Below are 26,433 nucleotides of genomic sequence, written 5' to 3'. Positions count from 1 at the left end.
GAAGAGCACATCGAAGAGTCCTTGCAGAGAACTATTTGGGTGTTAGAGGCACTTGAGTTCATTTTAAGCTACCTCAAGTCCCATCTCTATCCCATTCAGCTGTTGGAGCTGCTAGACATGCAACAGGCACAGGCTTTTCTCCCTGTGCCGAGGGCGGACACTCTTGTCGCTCTTGCCACTCAGGTCCGAGCCAGCCGCCAGGTCACAGCTCAGCAGATGTTGAGGTTGTTAGACCACATGGCCTCCACTATCCATGTCACACCCATGGCACGTCTTCACATAGGAATAGCCCAGTGGTGCCAAGCCTCGGGGGACTTAGTGGATCTCATCCGATCCAAGTAACACCAGAGTTGGTTCAGTCTCTCCTTTAGTGGACAACTTGATCTAATTTGATTGTGGAACTTCCATTCCAAATTTCTCAGCCCTAGAATGTGCTGACGATGGATGCATCCCACCTGAGCTGGGGAGCTTACTTGGATGACACACAAGGTGCATGGTCAGCCCAGGAAACAGATCTCCACATCAACTTTCTGGAGCTCCAGGCAATCTGGAACACTAAAGGCTTTCAGAGATCAGCTGTTCAACCAAATTGAACTAATTCAAACAGACAATCAGGTTGCGATGTACTGCACCAACTGGGGGGGAATCGGATTATGCCCACTGAATCAGGAGGCCATCCGGATGAGCACTGGGCAGCTGGAATGCTCCTCAAAGCCACTTACCTGGTAGGCAAATTCAACAACCTGGCTGACAGACTGAGCAGGGTCATACAACCACACGAATAGTCACTCAACACGGGCATTGCCTGCAAGATCTTCAGAGTGTGGGGCACCCATTGGTGATCCTCTTTTGCCACTCAATTCAATCACCAAGTCCCTGAGTTCTGTTCCAGGCTCCAGGCCCACGACAGGCTAGTGTCAGATGTCTTCCTCCTTCATTGGGGAACTGACCTTCTGTATGTGGGAAAGAATTTGCTGAAACTCAAGCAAGACTGAGGGATCCTGATCCTGATCTACATACTGGCCCAGGCAGATCTGGTTCCTTTAGTTGTCCTCCGAAGAACCTTGGAGATTGGAGTGTTTTCCAGCCCTCATTATGCAGAATGAGGGATCTCTTCTACATCCCAAACTCCAGTCTCTGGCTCTGACAGCTTGGATGTTGAGAGTTTAGAGTTTGCTTCCTTGCTTCTTCCCGATGTCTCCAAGGTCTTGCTGGCTTCCAGGAAAGATTTCACTAAGAAGTATTACTCTTTCAAATGGAGGAGGTTTGCCATCTGGTGTGAGGCAGGGCCCTATATCCCCCTTTCTTGCCTTACACAAATCCTGCTTGAATACCTTCTACACCTCTCTGAGTGTGGTCTTAAGATCAACTCTGTAATGGTTCACCTTAGTGCAATTAGTTCTTACCATCACAGTGTAGAGGGTAGGCCCATCTCTGGATAGCCTTTAGTTGTTTGCTTCAAGAGAAGTTTGCTTTTGATAGAGCCCCGTCAGGCCTCCACCTGTGTCATGGGACCTCAACGTTGTCCTCACCCAGATGATGAAAGCTCCTTTTAGACCACTTGATTCCTGTCATACGAAGTACTTGACCTTGGAAGGTCTTGTTTTTGGTGGATGTTACTTCAGCTTAAAGGATCTATGATCTTCAGGCTCTAGTTGAGGGATCCACCTTACACTAAGTATTATCATAATAGAGTAATTCTTCACACACACCCTAAGTTCCTGCCTCAGGTGGTATCGGAGTTCCATCTGAACCAGTCAATTGACCTTCCAACATTTTTTCCCAGACCTAATGAAAGCGCACTGCACACCTTGGACTTCACGTGTGCATTGGCCTTTTACTTGGTGTAGACTAGGCCCTACAGACTGTCTACCCAGATTTTTGCTTTTGATTCTAACAGGATGGGGGGGTCGCAATTGGGAAACACACCTTTTCTAATTGGCTAGCAGATTGTATTTCATTCGCTTATGCCCAGGCTGGGCTGACTTCTGAGGGTCATGTCAAGACTTATAATGTCAAAGTCATGGCTGCATCAGTAGCCCACTTAAGGTCAGCCTCCATTGAAGAAATTTGCAAGGCTGCAACGTGGTCTTCAGTCCACACATTCAAGTCTCATTGCTTCCTTCAACAGGACACCCAAGGCCATAGTTGGTTTGGATAGTGTTGCAGAATTCGTTTGGGTTCTAGAATCGAACTCCACCTCCCCTAGGGCCATCATGTTCTGTTTCAGGCTGCACACTTGCACAGTTGTATATAGTTTCAAGTTAATTACTATTTTGTATTTGCCTTTGCAAGGCCCAGTTGACCAGTGGTAGTGGTTTTTGGTGAGCCTGGTAGCTAGGGATTCCCATGTGTGAGAATATGGCCTGCTTGTTCTCAGATAAAGCAAAGATACTTGCCTGTAGTAGGCATTCTCCGAGGACAGCAGGCCATTCATTCTCACATACCCTCACACCTCCCTTTGGAGTTGATTCCATGCTCTTGCAGTGGCAGGAAGGCACTTGTGCATGCGCTGTGGAGATGCTGTGCGTGCTCTTAAATCAGTATTAGGTTTATTTAATTCTCCACCGAGCAATATGGATGACGTCACCCACATGTGAGAATGAATGGCCTGCTGTCCTTGGAGAATACCTGCTACAGGTAAGTATCTTCACTTTATCCTCCTGTGACAACTTAGGGTGTGAAATGTGGTTATGATACTGCTAAATGTTATCTAGATCTCCATCTTCCTCTTCATTATATAATTTTTGGTATAACATTTCAAAAATTGCTTCCTAATTTCCTCATCCATATAATATAGTACATCTCCCTTTCCTTTAATCTTAGTTATAGTTTGAACCCTTATTTTCTTCCTAAGGTGTCTGGCCAGCATTGTACCTGCTTTGTTGCCAAATTCAAAGAAATGCTGCTTAAACAATCATCTCATAAAATCTATTAGATCTATTTGAAACTGCTCTACTCACCTGAGTGAGTTCATTAAGGAGAGTCTGCTTCATAAGTTCATTCATTAAATGTACCAGAAACTATGTTTTTCTTATTTCCCCCACCACTTGTATAATTTAATACATTCCTACCCCTGACTCTTCAGAGCATCTGGAGCGAGTCATATAAATTAAAATCTGAAATAACATTATGCACAGGAACATGTTTAACATTATGTAGGTATTCTGTTGAAACTGTTAATCAACTACAATATAACACCTCTGGACAAATTACATGTCAGTCTTGTGGCCTGTAACGTTTTTTCAGGTCAGACTTGGAACTTGCACAGCAGAAGGTATGGGGTTCTTAATGCACGCAGAAAGATTGGTGCAGGCCATCTCATCAAGAACTTTACACATACCAGCAGTAGTTTGAACTCTCTTAGGTTTGCCTGAGACTGTAATTAGAAGCCCAAAAGGGAATATCCATCTGTATCTAAGATTAGCAAGCTGGCAATACTGTGTCACTGCATTCATGTTCTTGTGCTTTAAGAGCATAGTGCATGCCATATCCTGATAGTTATGTTACAGTTTTCCCATATATTCTTTTTGCTTGCTGGCTTTGCGAAGAATCTCTTCTTTCAAAGCAAAATTGTGGAATTGTAGCGCTTATACAGATAACACACTTTTGGGTGTTATTGGGTACCCAACACAGTATAAATTCTAAGAGAAATGGGTTTCAAACAAGACTAACATTAGTGAGAGGTGTCAGAAGCGAATGTGTTCCCCAATCTTTAGATCCAAGTTCACAAGGCCCAAACAATAGAAAGAACCAACTCCACAACCAAGAATAGGGCAATTATTTTATTTACAATAGCAGCAAAGATAATGTGCAAGGAACGCAAGAATATAGACACATCAGGTCTTATCCTAGAAATGACTTAGAGCAAACGCATATAAATCCCTATCTAGACTCTGAAGTAAAAGAGAGTCACACAGAACCCACAGCATGTATATGAAGGAACTTGGCACACATACAACCTGGTGCAGTGTGGTCTTCAGATGGTCAGTTAGGGCCGCCATCCCAGATCTGTTCCTCGGATGGGATGTGAACACAACAACCCTTGTCTCTGATAAGAGTTCCTTTTTATACAGAAATCATGGTCTGCAGCTGTACTAATGATGCACATTCTGGTCTTGAGTGATGCACACATAACATTGTTATCCCCATTGTTGTAACTTCAGGGGCCACGTGATTGTCTCACTGGCACCTCATTAAGGGGGGCACCGTGACAGAGGGCCAGGGTTTCATACACAATGTACAGTTCTGCTAGCCACCGCATCTCTCCGGCTGCAAAGGTAATTCCAAGAGTTCTTGGCTGTTCTGGCCATGACATCAATGCTGATAACAACAATTCTAGCACATCGGGACCCTTGCCAGCAGTCTTCGGCTGTATGCAAGATCGCAGCTTCAGCAAATAGACTTTGCATTGAAAGATTGAATAAGCTTGAGTCTGCATTTTTGAAGTCAGGTTATTAATGCTGGATAGTACCATGTGTTATAGTCCCATATATCTTTGACATATGGGAACATATATAGTGCTTGTTCTGCTCCTACAGGAGCATGCAATAAAATTTCTAGGTGCTGAATCTCATCTTTGTGCCCTGTTCGGCTGAATTTTCTTAAAGGTAGAGCTGTATGCCTGAATGTCAATATCTCTCAGTAATTGTGCACAGATACTAGTGACAACTTGCACACCAGTCTTCATATTGTTCCAATTCTGGAACTCCTTTAAACTGTAAGTTACGCCTAGGCATCAGTTCTCTATCATATCCAAAAAACCTGACAATCCTTCCGATGCTTTGCTTTGACTTCTTGAAGCCCCTGAACATCTATTGCAATAGTATCCAGTCGCTTATCAGCTCTGAAGTACACACAGGAAATCCAATATGTTAGCATTTCACTTTCAAAAAGGAGACTATGATAAAATGAGAAGAATGGTGAAAAAAAAAACTTAGAGGAGCAGCTCCAAAGGTCAAAAATTCACATTAGGCGTGGATGCTGTTCAAAAATACCATCCTGAAGGCCCGGGTCAGTTATTTTCCATGTATTTAAAAAGGAGGAAGGACGGCCAAACGACAGTTGACATGGTTAAAAAGTGAGGTGAAGGAAGCTAATAGAGTTAAAAGAAAGTCCTTCAGAAAATGGAAGAAGGATCCTACTAAAAATAATAAGAAACAGCTTAAGGAATGACAAGTCAAATACAAAGTGCTGATAACAAAGGCAAAGAGAGACTTTGAAAAAAAGATTGTGTTGGGGGCAAAAATACATAGTAAAAACTTGTTTTAGGTATATTAGAAGCAAGAAGATGGCAAAAAGAGTTAGTTGGACCGCTGGATGACCAAGGGATAAAAGGGGCACTCAGGGAAGACAAAGCCGTAGCGGAGAGATTAAATGAATTCTTTGCTTCGGTCTTCACCAAGGAAGATGTGAGAGAGATACCGGTGCCTGAAATGGTATTCAAAGCTGATGAGTCAAATCTCTGTAACCTGGAAGATGTAATGGGGCAATTTGACAAATTGAAAAGTAACAAATTGCCTGGACCGGATGGTATTCATTCCAGAGTTCTGATAGAATTGAAAAATGAACTTGCAGAACTATTTTTAGTAATACGTAATTTATCTTTAAAATCGATCATGGTAACGGAAGATTGGAGGGTTGGAAATGTAGTGCTGATTTTTTTAAAAAAGTTCCAAAGGTGATCAGGAACTTATAGGCTGGTGAGCCTGATGTCGTGCTTTTTAACATATTTATAAATGATCTAGAGAGTAACTAGTGAGATAATCAAATTTGCTGACGACACAAAGTTATTCAAAGTCATCAGATCACAAGAGGTTTGTGAAAAGTTACAAGAGGACCATACGATACTGGGAGACTGGGCATCCAAATGGCAGATGACTTTTAATGTGAGCAAATGCAAATAACCTGTTCTGACACTAGATATCTTTTCATCCACATGTGGTCGGAAATTCTCAGTGGTCGTTTTTTTCTTGTCTCTGATCTCCTTCCAAACTCTGGGAGGTGCCATTTGTTTCAGGTTGGCACTTAGGGAAAACTTAATTAAAAAGTGGTCTGTCCATGATAGGAGTGTTATCTCAAAACTGCTATCCTCGTATTCTGAGATATCAACCTCTTTGTAGAATACCATGTCTAATATGTGATCCTTTTCGTGGGTTGGCAAATTGATCACCTGTGTGAATCCTAATGCTATCATCATGTCCAGGATAACATCTGTGGTGGTATCTGGGGTTTCAGTGTGTAGATTGAAATCTCCCATGATCACCATCCTAGGGTAATTCAGGGTCACTTGTGTAATCAGATCAAGTTCTTGCACAGATGTTGTGTTGTTACTGTTGGATTATTTGTAGTAAATAATTAGCAGATTTTAGTACACACAGCTTCAGCTTTAGAAATGTTAATTTCTTTCTTCATCTCTCTCTCATTCACCCCTGAATAATTCACTGCTGAGTCACTTTAAAGTTGAAGTAACAAAACATCTGTTTACTCACAGTTTGTAGTTAGATTATAATCAGACAGGCTTATATATACATATTACTATACATTTGTATTATCAGCTCCTTCCATGTGCTTAGATGGTAATGGATGCTCACACCACCATAGATCCTCTCAGGTTAGGAGAGATCATGAGCTCCATGTGCTCCATGTGCTGCATGTGCTGCATCTGCTGTGTCTAACCCCCACAGGAAGTTGCATAGCTGTGTGACCTCTCTAAGTAATTCACATCAGAGGTCACAGAGTAATCACAGAGAAATAATAGGTGACAGGCAATGCATGTAAAATACAATTACATTCCAACAAACCCCTTCTCATGCATAACTGTCATGCAATTATTTATTCATACAAAGTCCAAGCTTTATACGCAGATTCACAAAATGTTCTCTGGGTAACGGTTTGGTCATGATGTCAGCTGTCATCTCACTGGTGTGACAATAGTGTAGACTGATGACCCCTTCTTTTGCCAACTCTCGCACGTTGTGGTATTTCGTTGCGATGTGCTTGGTGCGTGACTGAACCTTGTCATTCTGTGACAGTCGGATGCAGCTCTGATTATCTTCCATTATCTGGATTGGTCTCTTTTCAGCTATTCCGAAATCCAGCAAAAGTTTTTCAATCCACATCAGTTCTCTGCACGCTTCCGATACGGCCACGTATTCAGCTTCTGTAGAAGACAAACTCACAATACTTTGTTTATGACTGGCCCATGAAATTTGTACATTTCCATACATAAACACATATCCACTTGTGGATTTATAATCAGAATGATCCCCTGCCCAATCTGAATCACAGTAACATATTAGTTTTGGATTACTATTGGCTGAAATCTTTAATTTACAATCAATGGTACCCTTTAAATACCTTACCATCCTTTTAACTGCAGTCCAATCTGATTTGGTAGGTGAGCTGACCCTTCTGCTCAAAATTCCTACTGCATTTGCTATATCAGCCCTGTATGTGGTAGCTAGATATAAAAGCTTACCTATGGCTGATCTATATTGGATGTTATCTGGTAAAGGTTCTCTTACTGTTTCATCCTTCAGAAAATCAGTGATCATGGGAGTGCTTACAACTTGGGCATCTTGCATACCTAAACTTTCAATAAGCTCATTTATTTTCTGCTTCTGGCTTAGAAGATAAGAACCATCATTTTGTTTCTCAATTTCTATACCAAGATAGTATGACACATTACCAAGTTCTTTTATCTCAACATTCTGGTTTAAACACTTTACAATGTCCTTGTACTCTTGCTCACTTTTGCTTGCAATGAGCAGATCATCAACAAAAGCAAAAATGTATGCATATTGTCCATTTGTGCACCTAGTGTACAAGCATTTATCTGCTTCACCTTGCTTAAATCCTAAATTTGTCAATATTTCATGCAATTTTTCATTCCAACATTTTGCACTTTGCTTTAATCCATAAAGACCTTTGTTTAATTTACACACTAGCTGTCTTTGTTTTGTATTTATGAAACCTGTTGGCTGTTCCATGTACAAGTCTTCAGTTATATCTCCGTGAAGAAATGCTGTTTTCACATCAATGTGGTTGACTTGCATGCCTTTTGAGACTGCAATACTCAGAAGTGTTCTGATTGTCGTGTGTTTCACTACAGGTGCAAACACTTCATCAAAATCTTCTCCATATTTTTGAAGATATCCCTTTGCCACTAATCTGGCTTTATACCTTTCCACTTTTCCTTGTGCATTCCTTTTTAACTTGAATACCCATTTGCATCCTATAGCTTTCTTGCCAGGAGGTAATTTTGTAAGAATCCAAGTATTATTTTTATCCAATGCATCAATTTCTTCTTGTGCAGCTTTATGCCATTCAGCAGCTTCTTCTGCTGGCATTTTCTCAATCTCATCCCATGTTAAGGGCTCTTGAGCTTCTGCTGACTTTGTTAGGTAAGACAGTCTTGGGGGTGGAACACCTTTGTTTTCCCTGGATGAGCGTCTGACAACAGGTTGGTCTGACCTTTCCGCATCCTCAAAATCTGAGAGTCCTTCTCCAATTGATTCCCCTTCTCCAACTGTACTGTCTTCTTCAATGATCCTTTCTGTGTCTGCTTCCTCTGTCTGTTCCTCGTTAGATACAGATGAGTTGCTTTCAGACATCTGCCTTGGTATGGCATTTATATACACTGGCATGTCTATTATGGTTCTAGTTTCATATTCTGGATGATAAGGCTCATCTGGGATAATCCAGCCTTTATCAACCCTTTTGTTTTCATCAAAATATGTAACATGTCTTATGCCAACAATGCCAGTTTTCAGATTCAAAATTCTATATCCTTTGTGTCCTGGAGCATAGCCAACTAAAATGCCCCTTTCTGTTGTGGAATCCAGCTTATGCCTTCTTTGCTTTGGTATATGAGCATATGCTGTACTTCCAAATGTTCTTATATGTGACAGGTTTGGCTTCCTACCATGCCATGTCTCATGTGGTGTGCGCTCAGCGCCTTTAGTTGGCATTCTGTTTTGTAGGTACACTGCTGTGAGAATGGCTTCCCCCCATAGTCTTTTAGGGAGATTGCTATCTGACAGCATACATCTGGTCATTTCCACAAGTGACCTAAATTTTCTCTCTGCAACAGAATTTTGTTCTGGTGTATAAGCTACTGTTGTGATATGCTGAATGCCTTCTTGTTCTAGAAATGTGCGCATGCTTTGTGAAGTGAACTCACCACCATTGTCGGTCTGAAGAACCTTTGGTTTTCTTTCAAATTTATTGCTCACCATGGCTACGTATTTCTTCAGCATGTCTGTGACTTGACTTTTCTCTTTCAGCAAATAGGCCACACAATATCTAGAGAAATCATCCAAGAATATTAGCACAAATCTGTTATTTCCCAATGATGGGATATTAAACGGTCCACATAAGTCACTGTGTATTAAGTCCAGCACTTTATTACTCCTATTTCCTGTGTATGCAGGAAATGAGGGTCTCACACCTTTTTGAGTAACACAGTCTATGCATTTCTCCATTTTACCAGCATCTGCACTTATCTGAATGCCAGTGGCTAGTTGCTTACTGTAAAGATCCTGGATCACCTTAGAATCACGATGTCCCAGGCGGCGGTGCCAGATTTCCAGACTACATTTACCATCATTCTTCCTTACTTGCGCCAGATGTGAGGCTTCACCTGAAATGCTCAGTTTATAAACATCATTATGCATAAAAGCTTCAGCATACACTTCATCATTTTTAGAGATTGTGCACTTACTGTTTTCAAAATGAATCGCAAATCCCTTCTTATCTAATGTAGATACACTAAGCATATTGCAAACTGCTTGGGGAATATACAAGACATCACTTACAGGAATTTCTTTAACTTCATTAGACACTTTGCATTTTAAGAATCCAATACCTTTTGCTTGGATCTTAGCAGTCCCTGCGTTTGCAGTTTTAAGAATACCTTCCTCTGGACACATTTCCTGAAAGAAATCCTTAGAATTGGTTAAATGGCATGTACTCCCTGAATCCAAAATCCAAGTACTTTCATTTGAATTATTATTTACCATAGTCAAAGATTTTTCTGCCATTAGAAAGCCCTTGTGTTTATCTTTGTCCTTCATACATTTCCTGGTTTGAAAATTCTTTAGTTCCATTGGCTTAGGTGAGCTAGAGGGAGTGTTTTGTGTTTCCTTACACCATTTAGATACATGTCCCTCCTTTCCACATGAGTAGCAAATCAGCTTGCCCTTGGGTGGAGTTTTCCCATAGCTCCGCCTTCCTCTGTTCTTTGCCAAGAAATTTGTTTCATTTCTCTCTGACTTGCTTTGAGAACACATCTCCTCAGAATCATTTATTATGCATTCCTGCCTTAGTTTTGATGTTGTCTGTTCAAAAGATTGCCCTTCAATGGCCTCATTTACAGACCTAAAAACATCAAACTTCTTTGATAGTGAGGTAAAAAGAAATGCTCTTTTCAATGCATCACACATGGGAATTCCAGAAAGTTCTAACTTTTGAAATGAAGACATAAGATGCATAATGTGATCATTACATTTACTTTTATCCCTTAATTTGGTTTCATTCAACTCTGCTAACCAAATTGGTTGCTGCTTTGCATATGTAGTTGCATACATAGTTCTCAGTTTATATAAAATGTCCTTTGGTGTATCTTTTCCCTCCACTAATATGGCTTGTTTCTCTGAGAGAGCTTCCAAAAGCATGCACTTCACATAATAGTTTGCATTGTCCCATTCAGCCATATTTTCAGCTGTTCTGTCTTGGTCTAAGCATATATTTAATCTTTTTGCTCGAAGGAGACATATGAATCTTAGTTCCCACTGCCGATAATTAAACTCAGTTAATTTAGGCACCTTGAGAGAATAGAAAAATGGTGAATTTCTTCCCTCAGCCATTTTCTTAGCCTTCTGTCTGCTGTGTGGGGGGAGAGAGAGACAGACTGAATCTTTCCTTTAAAACTTAAGAGAAAAATGTGGCCTTTTTTTCTGCCTGGTAATATTTCTCTTCTTTTTCAATTCCTGGCCCCTGGGCCCATAACCCTTTTGTTGGATTATTTGTAGTAAATAATTAGCAGATTTTAGTACACACAGCTTCAGCTTTAGAAATGTTAATTTCTTTCTTCATCTCTCTCTCATTCACCCCTGAATAATTCACTGCTGAGTCACTTTAAAGTTGAAGTAACAAAACATCTGTTTACTCACAGTTTGTAGTTAGATTATAATCAGACAGGCTTATATATACATATTACTATACATTTGTATTATCAGCTCCTTCCATGTGCTTAGATGGTAATGGATGCTCACACCACCATAGATCCTCTCAGGTTAGGAGAGATCATGAGCTCCATGTGCTCCATGTGCTGCATGTGCTGCATCTGCTGTGTCTAACCCCCACAGGAAGTTGCATAGCTGTGTGACCTCTCTAAGTAATTCACATCAGAGGTCACAGAGTAATCACAGAGAAATAATAGGTGACAGGCAATGCATGTAAAATACAATTACATTCCAACAGTTACAAGGTGATAGGTATACCATGAGCAGCCAGATTGGTTTCTCTTCTTCTAGCTGGATTAAAAGAGATTCTGATTCATGTAGCTGGGGGATGGCGATTCTGCACAGTTTGTATCCCGAATCAAGACTGGTACCCCTCCACCCCGTCTTCTTGGTCTTCGTTGATGTTGGCTGTTGAAACCTGTTGGGCATAGTCTGTTCATGCTTTCCAAAAATACTAGGACTAGGGGGCATGCGATGAAACTACAGTGTAGTAAATTTAAAACAAATCGGAGAAAATTTTTCTTCACCCAACGCATAATTAAACTCTGGAATTTGTTGCCAGAGAGCGTGGTGAAGGCGATTAGCTTGGCAGAGTTTAAAAAGGGGTTAGACGGTTTCCTAAAGGACAAGTCCATAAACCACTACTAAATGGACTTAGGAAAAATCCACAATTCCAGGAATAACATGTATAGAATGTTTGTACGTTTGGGAAGCTTGCCAGGTGCCCTTGGCCTGGATTGGCCGCTGTCGTGGACAGGATGCTGGGCTCGATGGACCCTTGGTCTTTTCCCAGTGTGGCATTATGTACTAATTAAGACCAGGCCTGGAGGTCAAATGCTTCCAGTAATAGAGAAACAAATGACTGTACTTTGCTCTTCTATGTGAATTTCTTTGGACACAATGCAGAGGAGGTTGATGGTGGACTTTAGTTTTAACAGAATGTAACAGATTCAGAATTTTAGAAATACTTAGTTAAAATAAAATCTCGGCTCACGGATTGTAGTTATTCACTTTGTAGTTTCTGTTTCTGATATCATTGGATGGTCCAGTTGAGGCAGGTTGCTGTAGGCTTTCTTTTGTTAGAGTGTTAGATGTAAATATAGATCCAGCTGACATCACAGGACATGAGGAGAGTTGTTTGTAATATGAAGGGAAGATAAAAAGTTTCCTTTCTCCAGACAAAAGTTCAAAGTAAAAGTGAGGACTGGTGCCTCAACACCGACTGAGCAGAAGTCTGTAAAAGTTTGAGTTGTAAATAAGCAAAAAGTGTATTATGTAATGTTTTACCTTCTCCACCTGCACACAGCAATACTCATGATTGTGATTGTTTGATGTAACTTCAACATCACTCACGGCACTTACCACAAGGTCTTCCTCCTCCAAGTCAGTTTGCTCTGGTGCTATCTTGGAAGATTCCCTGGGTGCCTTGCTGGTCAAAGAGCGCCGATTTTCCTCTCTCTCCAGTATGTATTTAAATTTGTCCAAACACTTTTTAGTCGCCATTGCAATCCACGCTTCTCTTCCACCACAATAGGGGTAGCACAGCGCTGTATGAGGGAAGAAACACTTTTCTTAAACAGCCCTGACGGAGCTTCACTCTCAGGAGTCTATTCCTTCAGGATGATATCACTTCCTCCCAAATATGTAGTTATCTTATGAAGGAATGTCTTAGGGTTTTTTTTCCCGCTGAGGGGACAGGTGGAGTTGGACACTCTTGAGGTTTATGAGGGGGAAAATTCCTCATCCTCTGGAAAGATAGGAAAAGCATGTGGTGGAGAAACATCCTGCCACTGCGGGTGTAGAGAAGATGGACTTTAAGATACATGGCCAGTTGTTGGTGACAGGTTGTGAGACTAAGGGAAATTCTTAGTCTGAGCCAAGTCAGCTAAAGTATCCCCTTGATGAAGAAAAGGAGAACCTTGAGTTACAGGCTGTTGTAAAATTCTCTGGAAGAGTTGTATTAAAAGCATCGCAGTGTCCTGGGTGGCTTGAGAAGCCTGGCAAGGGAAACCACTGGGAGTGGTAGAAGTGCCTAATGTAGATACAGGTGCAGAAATAGAAGTATGCAGGACAGCAGATACAACAGAAGATGAAGTATATTTGCTCGATGGTTTATGAGATGTTTCTGCCTTAGCAGTTTTCTTTTTCTTTTTTAGCTGGGAGTTCCAGTTTTAAGTCTCGCAGAACACGAGGAGATGGCATGCAGAAGTAGCGGCCTCTATGGCAGAACTGTGCCATGTAGAGGAAATATTTTTTCATGTAAAATGTGATGAGTGAAAGGCATGCCCTCCTGATGGAGATGGTAGGGACAAAAACAGGTGACAGAATTCAAAAAATTATGGGATAAATATAGAGGATCTCTATATAGCATGAGGCTAGAGCCAAAGTATAGAGCTCAAAGCAAAACATTACTTTTGTGCTTAAAAAAAAAAGCATGGAGAGGAGTAGCAGTTACAACTCTGACCTTATTGGGCAGACTAAATTGATCATGCTGGCCTTTATCTGTCTTCATTTACTATGTTACTCGCTTTCTGTTTTTTCTTTGATATATATCATATTGTCTTGGTTCTTGGTGACCAAAATGTGGGTAGTTTGAAAGGAATTTGGATATTACACTGTGGCTTTTATACAGTCATGAGCCCTGATGGATTCCTTTACTTCTAGTCTCATTTAGCATAAAAAAAAAAATCACTGGTCCCATGAGAAACAGAAATTATAAAAACAAACTGGTAATATTGTCAGTCTCAATCAGTGATAACAGGTGCACTTAGGATTCGTACTGAAAGTCATCCAATTCATACTGAAGCCATCCACCTGCTCCCAACACTTAACCACTTAAATGAGTCTTTGCTTACCTGTATATTTCTTGTTTCACCAGGAATAAAGACACAAACCGTGATGAGTTTATTTTTTACTCCAAGCGCCTGATGAGGCTTCTAATAGAACATGCTCTCTCCTTCCTGCCACTCAAGGTGAGGCCCTCTCATTTCTGACACTGTTCACTTAGATCTGTTCCTGTTGATTGCACCTTCATCAGAACAAGCAGCCCTCAGTGACTGAACACCAGCAGCTTCTATAATTCCTGTTGTTGAAGTTTAATGTGTTGCAAAGGAAGCCTCTTGTAGTGGTGGCAAAACTGAAATATTAAAAATAAAAGTAGTGATGTGATATATAGTTTATTACTAGAAATAAATTGTAAAGTTCCACCAATCTGTCGAAGCATCATGGTCCTAATGGAACATTTAATGATTTCATAAAGTGAGAAAATAAATGTACTTTCAGATTACATACATGATGGAGTTTATCTGACTCATGATGGATTTATAGCCCCACATCAGAAAGAAAACATATGTTATTGTATTGCTAGCTCTTGCAGACGTTTTTGAGATCTTTCTCCTTCCAGTTATAATCCTATAAGGGCCATGATATTTAGCTAGTTTGGAATTTTGTGACGCAGTGTTAGTAATTGCATGACATGGTGTGGTATAGCTATTGGGTGCTTGCTCCTGTTTGTGAGCAAGTCTACTCACAACCCTCATGAGTCTTGGAGAACCAAATTAGTTCCCAAGCTGCATCTGCTGGAGTTCAGATACAGCACTAAAGTTGCTCTTTATTGCCTATTGCACCTTCTAAATATTGTGCAGTGCACATAACAAGTAGATATACTTGCCTGTCATTTCAAAGTTTTGCTGCCTGATCATTGTGGGATTTTCTAGGATGTTTTTGTGGTTACCCTGAGATTTCTTCACAGAGGACCATACAGGAAGGTCTTGTTTTTCTTTAGCATGGAACAGTTGCCTGGGAGTGGGAATTACACATTACCTCATGCTCACCGCATTTGATTGGTCTGTGTTGGTGTTGATGTGAAATATGGCATCACACTTAGCATATATAAACCGATCTGGTTCCATTCTATGTGAGAGGCTATAGGACACCACAGGAGACCTGCTTTGAGAGTTTAAGAAAAAAGTCTTGGCAGTAAAATAGTAACTGATACAGAATGGGAAGCTTTTCCATGGGTACAGAACCAGCGTTAGAGGGATGCAAACAGGGCAGTTGTCCTGGGCCCCAAGCCTGCCTGAAACTGAAGGAGTCACAGCCCTCTCCCTAATTTCTGCCCTGGGCCCCAGCATGTTTAACACCAGCCCAGTATGGAACAGCACACAGCAGGCACATTTTGCTTTTAAAGGTGACCATAAAGCTGTGATTTAAACAAAGAATTCTGTCTTTTGATTGACTGCACAGCAGCTTTCTTTGATGCAGTATGATGTTTTTTTCCATTCTGAATTTTTCTGGCTTAGGGCTCTTAACTGAAAATGCTGACAACAGTGTTATCTGAATAAAAGCATGTCTACAGTGCTGTTTTACACACTGTCAGTAAACCCACTATCAGCAGCTACAAATTCTTAATACACGTTAAAACCAGAAACTAAATGTGTGTTGTGTGTAAGATAGCCACCTTATCAGGTATAAGAGGAAAAATTACAGTACAGTCTCGATTATCCAACCTTTGCTAATCCATCTGGCATATCTGACAGACACCTTCCCCCCCCCCCCCCCCCCCCCCATGACATCATTGTGTTGCTGTAAAGAAGTGCGTAGGTTCTCTTACTGTTTTCTGGCTTCACACACTGGTTGCTGGTTAATATTAATAAACAATATTTTAAATACAGATACTCTATGCCTTAATGCATAAAGTATGGTTTCCATGCATTTTTAATGGGTTACCATTGTTTTCCGTATTATTTAACTTCACTTATCTGACAATGGCTCACTTCTATTTATGTCAGATAATCGAGACTGTACTGTATATTTTCTATTGTAGGTCACAGGCCAAATCATCTGAGATGGTATGTTTATTGTACTGTGTATGACATAATAATGTGTGATCTTTTTCCAGCCTGTGACAGTGGAGACACCTCAAGGAACCATTTATGAGGGCAAGCGATTCCACCAGCAGCGGGTGAGATGCTGGATTTGTATACACTTGTGTGAGAGCATAGCAGCAGTCAGACTATTCTGCTCTTGTAGCCCTGGCAGATTTCTTCCCCTTTCTGCTCCACTTGGAACTTGCAGCTACAGAGAAATTGCTTCGCTATCATGAGTCCTACTCGTTCTTTTAAATGTGGTGCAGGCAGATAATTTCCTGCCATTTCCATTTAACTGCACTTGTATGGCTGTAGCACACATTTCTGACCTTGAAAGCAAACCTTTGCTGAAGTACAGCATGAGACGTGGCATGCATGCGTGCTTATGTTCAAATACCATTGCAGAGCAGCACTATGGCTGGGGTGCCCACTACAGTCAGTGAATGCCATAAGGCTGAAAATCAGAGAAGGTGGCCCGCATGCCTAGTGCCTTGCTCTGAGACTGAATGACCTTCACCCCAGTTGAAAAGCAGTGTTTTCTTTCATTCAGTTGAGTTCATTCAATTGAATATTTGAAAGAGGTGAAGGTGTGAATGAGTGTATAAATTATTGCGAGGTGGGGAAGAAATAGGTTGTATAGATAGTCAGGGATTTTTTTTCTTATCAGTACTTCAGAATAAATGTATCTGTGATCTTCTACTCTGGAAACCCTTGAGGAAGGCATGAGATCTGGCTCTGTATATATCCTTGGGAGAGGTTTACACCTGGCACTCAGATCTCCAGGGTAGGATGGGCGGTGAGAACATGACTCAGAATTGCCAGATTCCATTCTAGCACCTGAGCTTCATTGTTCATTATATAAATACTGATGTGTCTGAGTATTACATTTCAGATTACAGGAGTGTCCATCTTGCGGGCAGGAGAGACCATGGAACAGGCACTGACAGCTGTGTGCAAAGATATTCGGCTTGGAAAAATATTAATCCAAACCAACCATGACACTGGAGAGCCTGAAGTAAGTATATACCAACCAGAAGTTATACATGTGATTAACTGAGCTCCTGCTCCAGTACATGGGGTTGCACGTCAGCTTGTTAGGTTAGCTATGATTGTGACTGAATAGATAGGGATGGGCTGGAGTGTAAACTTTAAGGGGCTTCAATGTTAGCTTCAGAACTTAGTACAAGAACAGTACTGGGCAGACTTCTACAGTCTGTGCCCTGAGAAAGGCAAGGACAAATCAAACTCGGGTATACATATAAAGTATCACATACCATGTAAAATGAGTTTATCTTGTTGGGCAGTCTGGATGAACCGTGCAGGTCTTTATCTGCCGTCATTTACTATGTTATATGTCCCCAACCTCACGTTATCATAAAAAATCTTCTGCATCCAACCATCCACAAGTACGTTTTCCTTCTTAATGTATTACTGCTCTTCCTTTTTGTAGCTGCATTACCTACGTCTCCCCAAGGAGATCAGCGAGGATTACGTCATCCTAATGGACAGCACTGTGTCCACAGGAGCTGCTGCTATGATGGCCATTCGTGTCTTACTGGTAAGCATGTGACAGCTCTCCTTTCTTAACCCTCTCCTTTTCTGCACAGTCTGGTGGTGGGGTTTTTTGGTTGCCTTTGCTTCCTTTTCTGGAGTTAGTCGTCTCCTTATTTCACACTTGCTCCTAGGTGGGGAAGAAGTCTTTCTCCTATGGCCCTTGGCCACAACACAGTATTAACACTAGGTGGCTTATAAGTGCATTTAAGTAGATTTCAGTAAGGATGAGAGGGAGGAAATAAAATCAAGGGAAGAAACTTAAATAGTCATGAATGAAGGCTTATGCTACTGTACTTGGGGCAGGTTCAGTTTTATTGGAGGTCCAAACCTTTGCAATTAAGTTGCTGAGCCATTAAAAAATTAATTGAAAAGCAGCATTAGTTAAGAGGTTCAAATGAAACTTGTCCATGTTAAGGTCATTTTAGCAGATAAATAAAAATATGGAGTCGATTATTCAGCATGATTTAAGTTGGCTGCCCCTTAAACCACACTATTCAGCAGTGCATAACCAGGCAGTACCGCTGAATACTGCTCATTCCAAAACTGAGCATTATTGGAGGAATGAGTTGGGGAAGACCCAGCGTTTAGGTGGGCACAGGCCATAATCACTGCCAGTGCCTGCATAGCGAAGTAGTCAGATAGGACCGCCTTTTGTGTGGTCCTGTCTTTGACTGCTTAGCTATGCGGGTGCCGGTGCTGAATATCAGCCAGCCCCACATAACGTCTAGGTTGCAGTTGCCAAACCGATCCTCCTCCAGTTTCCACCTTCCCATCCCCCTAATTCTCTGCTATCCAGAATGTCTGATTTTTTGTATTGTTCTCCAACGGTGGTGGGAGGCGGGGATAGTGCTGGGCAGACTTATACGGTCTGTTCTCTGAAGGGGACAGGTACAAATCAAAGTAGGATATACACAAAAAGTAGCACATATGAGTTTATCTTGTTGGGCAGACTGGATGAACCGTGCAGGTCTTTTTCTGCCGTCATCTACTATGTTACTATGTAAAGGAAACATTTGACCATTCACACACCCACAGAAGCAGATTTTTAAAATATGCCTTTTGATTTTTGCATATTACGTATTTCCACAAGATTTTATGATGAATTTTGCAGAAGATCTGCAAGGCTTTGCCCCTTTATATGCCAGCTTTCCCCCTCCCCCAGGGGTCAGCAGGTGCCATTTTTCATCTGGAGCCAGACATGGAGGCGGACCAGTCCTACCCCCTCCCATTAGATTACCAGGGATGGCCCCTAGGAAAGATATGGGAAGTTCACAAGGAGTTGAGATAAGTGAGAGGAGCACTGGGGGGGGGGGGGGGGGGGGGGGGGGGGCTTTGCAGTTGGGCAAAGGAATAGTTTGGGGGTGGTCAAAACTGGGGCCACACCTTTTTGAATTCCGTCACTGTTTTTGTCTCTACCACATTCCAGGCATCGACCACCCTCTCTGTGAAAAAGAATTTCCTGACATTATTCCTAGGTCTACCACCCCGCAGCCTCAGCTCATGGCCTCTAGTTTTGCCATTTCCCCTTCTTGGAAAAGACTTGTTTCTATGTTAATATCTTTCAAGTATTTAAATGTCTGTATAATATCTCCTCTGTCCCTTCTTTCCTCTAGGCTATACATATTCAGGTTTTCCAGTCTCTTCTCATACATCTTGTGGCGCAAACACCAAATCATTTTTGTCGCCTTCCTCTAGACTGCTTCTAATCTTTTTACATCCTTAGCAAGATATGGCCTCCAAAACTGAACACAATACTCCACGTGGGGCATCAACACCTCCTTTCTTCTGCTGGTTACGCCTCTTTCGATGCAGCATAGCATCCTTCTGGCTACGGTCACTGCCTTGTCACATTGTTTTGTTGTTTTAAGATCCGCGGATGCTATCACCTCAAGATCCCTCTCTCTGTCTGTGCATATCAGCCTCTCAACTTGTAGGACATACGACTCCCTTGGATTTCTACTCCCCAAATGCATCACTTTGCACTTCTTTGCATTAAATTTTAATTGAAACTATCTCCAAAAACACTCTATAATATATCTTTAGACTGGGCTCTTCGGGATCAAATGTATAAATAAACTTTAATAAATACAATAAGCCTCAAAAGCCCAGGGTACCAACATCTTAGGACACCACTGTATTGGCTAACATCATAGGCTCCACCAACCTCCAAAAAAAACAACAGAGTAAAAACTTCCAAGAACAATATAATTGGAAGAAAACCTCTGTAGGTAAAAAAAAACGAGAGGAAGGATGTCAATTTTTAACAATATCTTCACCAAAGTGCTCAGATCTAAATTCTTCTATCGCTAAGGATGTAAACAACTCAATTACAAAACTTCTGACTGTCCAGTCATCCCACGTTGTTAATCAAACATGCAGGCAAACAATGCTGTAAAGATCTACATTCATTTGATGGACCATTAATGCTGTGGTTAATAAGTCTCTTAATCATTAGCTGTATTTCCTCATCATCAACTACATAAGTTCTCATCAATATTAATCCAACTTAACTTTTTTTCTTTGAGTGGAGATCGAAAACTTCGTTTTCACCAGCGCTTTTCCTGCTCGTGAGTTCTCGCTGTGACTGACAGTCTAGAAGGTATCATTGGTCCCCCATAGGACATGTCATTTCAAAATCAACAGATATTGTCTCTCATTTTCTGAATTTCTCGACAGAAAAAGGACCCTTCTGTTTCGCGTTCTTCATCAGGAGAAATATAACATAACCAAAAAACTTCTTGTTACTTCAATCCTTCGCGAACAAGCGGCTCAAAATGGTGGAGGTTTATTTAGGACGCCTTCATCCCAGCGCCCGCCTTGTCTTGACGTCATCATGCGTGACCACCAATCAGATGATCCCCAAAGTTCAGCGGTAAATCCTAAACCATAATAAAACAAAGTAATGACATCATTGTGGCCATGCCCAGATCGCTCTAAGTGGTTAAATTTAATAGAATGCTTCCCATTCTAATGGTCCATTCAACCCTCTCAGGGTTGCTGTCTGTAGATAGTAAATCCATTTTTGTTCTTTTTGGTGCAACACTCGTGAAATATCCCCTCTTCTTCCATTGACTTTTAACTGTTCAATAAACATTGTAATTGGGCAAATGTATCATTTTTCTCCACACAATGTTTAGCTAAAGGCAGTTTTCCAGACTGAATGCCATGTTTATGTTTAGACAGTCTCATTTTAAACATCCATTTCGTTTGTCCAATGTATCGCATGCCACAAGGACAAGTAATCATATATACTACTGCTTTGGAATCACAGGATGTATTACTTCTTAGGAACACCCATTTGTTTTTTATCGGGTCCCAAAATCTGTCCGTTACTTCCCTGACATCGCACATGATGCACTTCCCACATCTAGAGTGGCCAATTACACCCGTTTGAATTCGAGCAGTATCTGACCTAATATCAGAATGACACAACAATTAAATTTTAATTGCCAAACAGACCATTCTTCTAACTTTTGCAGATCCCTTTTCATGTTTTCCACATCCTCCGGGGTATCCACTCTATTACAAATCTTGGTATCATCCTCAAAAAGGCAAACTTTACCTTTAACTGTTTGAGAAGTGGTGAACTGGATTAGAGACTGCTGGGGCCGATTCTGTTTAATATATTTGTTAAGCTAAGTAAGCTAACAATTTCACCATCCACTTTTATCCTACCCCCCCCCCCCCCCCCACTCCCAACTTCCCTAACCCCTCCCCCAACTGAAAAGTAAACGTTTCCTAAGATTATGTTCAGTAGTAATAACTTCACCAACAGTCCTCAAACAGTAACCCCTCCCCTAACAAAACTTCCCTTCCTCCCAATAACCCAACTCCAAACCATAATAGAGGGATTCTACATCCTCTAGCGTGAATAGAGAGCAAGGAGGGAAACCCCCACTTCTCCACCCCAAGCAGAGCCCCACCTTCTTCCCTACCGCCCTAAATCCATTCCCCACTATAACCAGAACCAGTTCCAATTACCAGCCACCCAACTAAGCCCTCCTCTCAACTTCCCTTTTGAACCCAAACCGGTCCCATTTAACCAGGTCAGAAAAGAACCTACAGGTTCAACCCAAAAGACTTTGGGAATGATAGGGCAAAGATGAAACCACTGTACCCCTTTCTCCCCCTGTAATTGTAGAGGAATGAAGAATTATACATCTGGGTTCATCCCTCCTGAGCTATGAATTAATCAGCAAACTACACCCTTTGGATAGCCGGGGTACTTTAATGACCATATAATTGTTCTAAGTTCATGAAAAATTTCCACTTTATAGTTACAATGCAGCATGGAAGGTTACAGTAAAGTTAGAGGGTCTCTGTAAAATGTACACAACACTGAAGGGACTTGTAGAACCTAGAGAGAAATGTGAAAGAAGCAATCCATTTTGATCATACTTATATTTGCAGCATGTGCCAGTTGTGTAATTTCAGTGAGGATAAGCATGTGCAGCAACAAGCCAAGGTGATAGTTGTACCTTTTGTGGACAGTTCAAAGACTAGGAGACACTCAAAGTTACATGAAAATACTTTTAAAACAAATAGGAGGAAATATTTTTTCACTCAGCGAATAGTTAAGCTCTAGAACTCATTGCCAGAGGGTGTGGTAACAGCAGTTAGCGTATCTGGGTTTAAAAAAAGGTCTTGACAAGTTCCTGGAGGAAAAGTCCATAGTCTGCTATTGAGACAGACATGGAGAAGCCACTGCTTGCGCTGGGATTGGTAGCATGGAATGTTGCTACTATTTGGGTTACTGAGAGGTACTTGTGACCTGGATTGGCCACTGTTGGAAACAGGATACTGGGCTAGATGGACCATTGGTCTGGTCCAGTATGGCTGTTCTTATGTATGTTGTCTTGTGTTTGCTGAGATGTGAGAGTGGGTAGAAACCTTTGTTGGTTTCTTTCCAGGATCATGATGTGCAGGAAGAGAAGATTTTCCTGCTGTCTCTCCTAATGGCAGAGATGGGGGTTCATTCCGTGGCATATGCTTTTCCCCATGTACGTATCATCACAACAGCTGTGGACAAGGGAGTGAATGAAGAGTTTCACATCATCCCTGGCATTGGTGAGATATATCTGGGATCATATTATTCTTGTGTCCAGGTATATATGGAGGGGAGATGTGTAATTGTGTACTATACAAGGGTGTGAGTGTATAAGTGACTATATAGTGTCTTGTAAAAATCCTTTTATTCTTGTACATTTTTCACATTCTGATCTTTAAAAAATACAATTCAGAACGCATTAAAAGTCGGAGTTTATTTCTGTGAAGGGATGTATAAATGAGATCCCTGGTCCTCCTTAAGGGACAGTTATCACAGCCTACCTTAAAAGGGGGTTTACCTGAGATCAAGAGTGGAGCTTAGGCTAGAAACTTAAATAAGCCCAGAGTGAGGCGAGAAGGCTTAGATCATGAGGAAGTCCCCAGATACTTACACAACCTGTGTACATATGAACAAATGCTATACTGTGTTGTGAAGCTTACAAAAGGTAAGACAGGTATTTTTGTTCTGCCTTTGAATAAAGACTTTTTGTTCTGAGCCTGGGCTCTGCTAGCCTTTATAACAAAGGGGCTTTGCCACTACCCCAGAGCCCAGGCCACTCGCACATATTAGAAGTGGGGGTCATCTGTCCTCCCACCTAAGACAAGCGGACCCAGACCAATTCCCTAGATTGTGACCTCTAAGGACAAAAAAAAGTACCTGTATATAATATGTTAAACACTTTGTACCACAGAAAGGCGGTAAAGTAGAGTCTCGATTATCTGACTTAATGGGGACCAACAGGTTGTTGGATAACCCAAGAATTGGATAAGGCAGAGACTCAATGTATCCACCCATTCACCCACCAGCCACACACAGCATAACCTAGCCCTGCCCACCCACCAAACAGCTTCTGCCTCCCTAGTATTCCCCCCCCCCCCCATGCCTTCCCAGGTGCCCAACGAAGGTAAGCTCTCTCCCACCCCCCCCCCCCACCCCCCCAAGGGTCTACCTTTACAAGCCCTGGTGGTCCAGAATTTACAGCAGCCATTTTGAAGACTAAGACTGCACAGGCATAAGTGAGTAGGGTTCGCTCATGCTCTGAACTCACCAGGACCACTAAGGCTTGTAAAGGTAGACCTTGGTCAGGTGGCCAGTGAGGCACTTCATTGGGGGAGGGGGCATACCAGGGAGGTGGCTGCTGTTCAGGTGGGTAAGCGGAGCCTGGTTATCCAACTGCTGGTTAATCTGAAGTGTTGGATAACTGAAGGTCTGTTAACCGGTGCTCTACTGTATATCAAATGCCTTTCCCTTCCCTAAGGAGCTCTGGGCCTCACTGCAGCAGTTTTGTTGGGCTTAGCCCTGCCCATTTAAGAGACAGATCTGGACAGGTTAACTTTTTGTTTTCTTTAAGACCCTGTGATTTCTGTAGAACTGGACTGTAGGCTGCTGCCAACCATGAAATGTTTACTCCATGCCCTGACAGAAGGGCTGCAGAATATTGTGTAGAATTAATGGGAACAGCAACAAGCCCTACAAATGCATTTGGAACAACAGACCTCACTGATGCAGGTAGCCCAAGCTGTTCAAGCATCTATAACTTGGTGTACACTTCTGCTTCCACTATTGCCCAAAATAACTCCAGGAGAGAATACTGACTGCTTCTTAGTAAATTCTGAATGAGCAGCTTACCTTGATGGAGAAGCCAATTGGACTACCTGCATAGATGACCTGCTTACAGGTAACAGCCAATCCAAGCCACCTTCTAAGCTGCGAATCCAGAGGGGAAGAAGACTTGTGTTAAAGTCAAGGCAGCCATTTGTGACTGTGCAGGGTGTACCCCTGAAGTTTACAGACAGCAATTCTGGAGTAGAGTCCTCCAGTCAGGGGAAAGTCCAAGCAAATTCTTCTCTTGGCTGAAAGATGCTGGATGGAAGTGGCTGCAATGGGCAGGCAAACTGCAGTTGAAGTGGCTAGGTTTGTTTTACTAGAACAGCGCCTGGATGGCTTAAATCTCCCTGTGGGTACACCAAAACCTGAGGTTTGTACTAGAAGGAGTCCTGGAAGTTGATCATGATTTTCCTCAAGCTCAGTTAATGCCTGACTCCTGAACCCCAGGCAATAGGGTAAAAAAAAAAAAGCCCTCCAGGACCCTGGAACCTACTGGTGGAAAGTGAACCACTTGCAGCCAAACTTGGAGAAGGGATGGCTTCTAGTTGCATAGTGGCCCCAGGACCTGAAACAGTCATCCTGTTTTTAACTGTGGAGAAAAAGTCCACTTTTGCAGGGAATGGCCAAGGGTCTTTCAAGCAGCAGCAATGGATGTTAACCTGACGGCACCTCACAGTTGTAACTTTGTTGATGCTGCACATTCTGGAGCAGATAACTGTGGTCCCTGGAGCATTAAATGGGTCCTCCACCCAAACACTAGTAGTCCATGAGAGCATCAAAACCCTTATTCAAAGGTTGCTGGTTAAAATAATTCAGGTTGATTATGAACAAAGGGTAATTTTAGCTCATGTCTGTAGAAATCAATGACACTACTCCACTGCCAAATTCACAGTATAAACAGCTATGGCCAGCCTTGAAGTAGGATTACTTCTGTGGCTTCCATATTCCATCATTTTGGAGTGGGATTACCCAGACTTTGGGCTCAGCATAATGCTAGACCAGCTGGCTGTGTGAAGGGGTCATTTTCAGAGATCTTCCCTCTGAATGACCCAAGCCTATATGTCATGGAGGCTAAGATATCCAAACCCCACTGGTAATGCTAATTGGAGAAGGTCCAGTATGTCAAGAATTTAAGAGCAGTAGATAGGGGTCCAGGGATGGACAAGGACACGCATACTCAAGGGACCCTTGGCCATCATACACAAATGGGTTGGGGAGGGTAACCCAGAGAACTTTAGGAGGCTCCAAGTTGAGAATGACGCTCAACCTAGGGCAAATTCAAATGATAGATGAGAAGCCCATTCCTAGTATAGAAACCCAGAAACTCTCTCTGCCCTTTTTTGTATTTAAAAAGGGCCTGGTATATAGGAATGTCAAGGGAACCTTGGTTGGGCGGGGAGAGAAGTATATGAGCAGCTCCTGGTACCCTGAGCCTACCACAGACAGGTGCTTCAGCTGATACATACCTATCTGCTAGGGGAATAGTAAACTTGGGAGTGAATATTAGGACAGTTGTATTGGCAGGGGTTGTATAAGCTAGTTCAGCTTTATTGCCAGTCCTGCCCTATATTTCAGTTAACCAAACCTGCTAGGATCCTATCTGCTTTCTTGATTCCAATGCCTACAGAATCATCATTTAAGAGGATTCCATGAATTTGGTAGGACCTCTGGATAGGATTTCCTGAGTAACCAGTACATTATCATTATTCTTAATTTGTCACCTGATATCTACAGTGCTGACTGGGAGACCTATTTAAAGCAAGTGCAAGTTGTCCTTACAGGTCTGCAAATCTCAATAAATGCTTTCTAGGTGGACAAGAGATCCACTACCTGGGTTATTCCATAGGGAAGAGTAGAAAGTAGACACTATGCAGTGAGTGCCCCTCTCTCAGACAAAGAAACAGGTGCGTGCCACTCTATTGACTCGGTTATTGCCAACATTTCATCACAAACTTCATTGAGAAGGTAAAGCACTACCCCCATCTATTGCAGAAGAGGGCATCTTAGAAGATGAAGCACTGTGCTCAGAACTGCTTCAATTGCCTGTTCCTAATACAGATGGATGCTTCAGAAATAGGCTTGGGAGCAGTCCTGGCCCAATACAAATCTG

General features: G+C 41.9%; 1 protein-coding gene across 2 annotated transcripts in view; it reads left to right on the top strand.

Annotated features, from left to right (window-relative positions):
* LOC115466983 (uridine-cytidine kinase-like 1) overlaps positions 1 to 26,433 on the top strand; it is a 114,352-nt gene that overhangs the window by 80,458 nt on the left and 7,461 nt on the right. For both annotated transcript variants that reach the window (XM_030198593.1, XM_030198594.1), the window contains exons 10-14: positions 14,125 to 14,218; positions 16,147 to 16,209; positions 17,007 to 17,129; positions 17,565 to 17,672; positions 22,579 to 22,735. In XM_030198593.1, coding sequence (XP_030054453.1) covers positions 14,125 to 14,218; positions 16,147 to 16,209; positions 17,007 to 17,129; positions 17,565 to 17,672; positions 22,579 to 22,735 — 545 coding nt within the window. The remainder of the gene's footprint in view (positions 1 to 14,124; positions 14,219 to 16,146; positions 16,210 to 17,006; positions 17,130 to 17,564; positions 17,673 to 22,578; positions 22,736 to 26,433) is intronic.

This window comes from Microcaecilia unicolor, chromosome 3 (assembly GCF_901765095.1).
Source record: "Microcaecilia unicolor chromosome 3, aMicUni1.1, whole genome shotgun sequence".
Lineage (NCBI taxonomy): Eukaryota > Metazoa > Chordata > Amphibia > Gymnophiona > Siphonopidae > Microcaecilia > Microcaecilia unicolor.
Note: the sequence above shows the minus strand (reverse complement) of the source record. Positions and strands in the feature narration are given on the sequence as shown.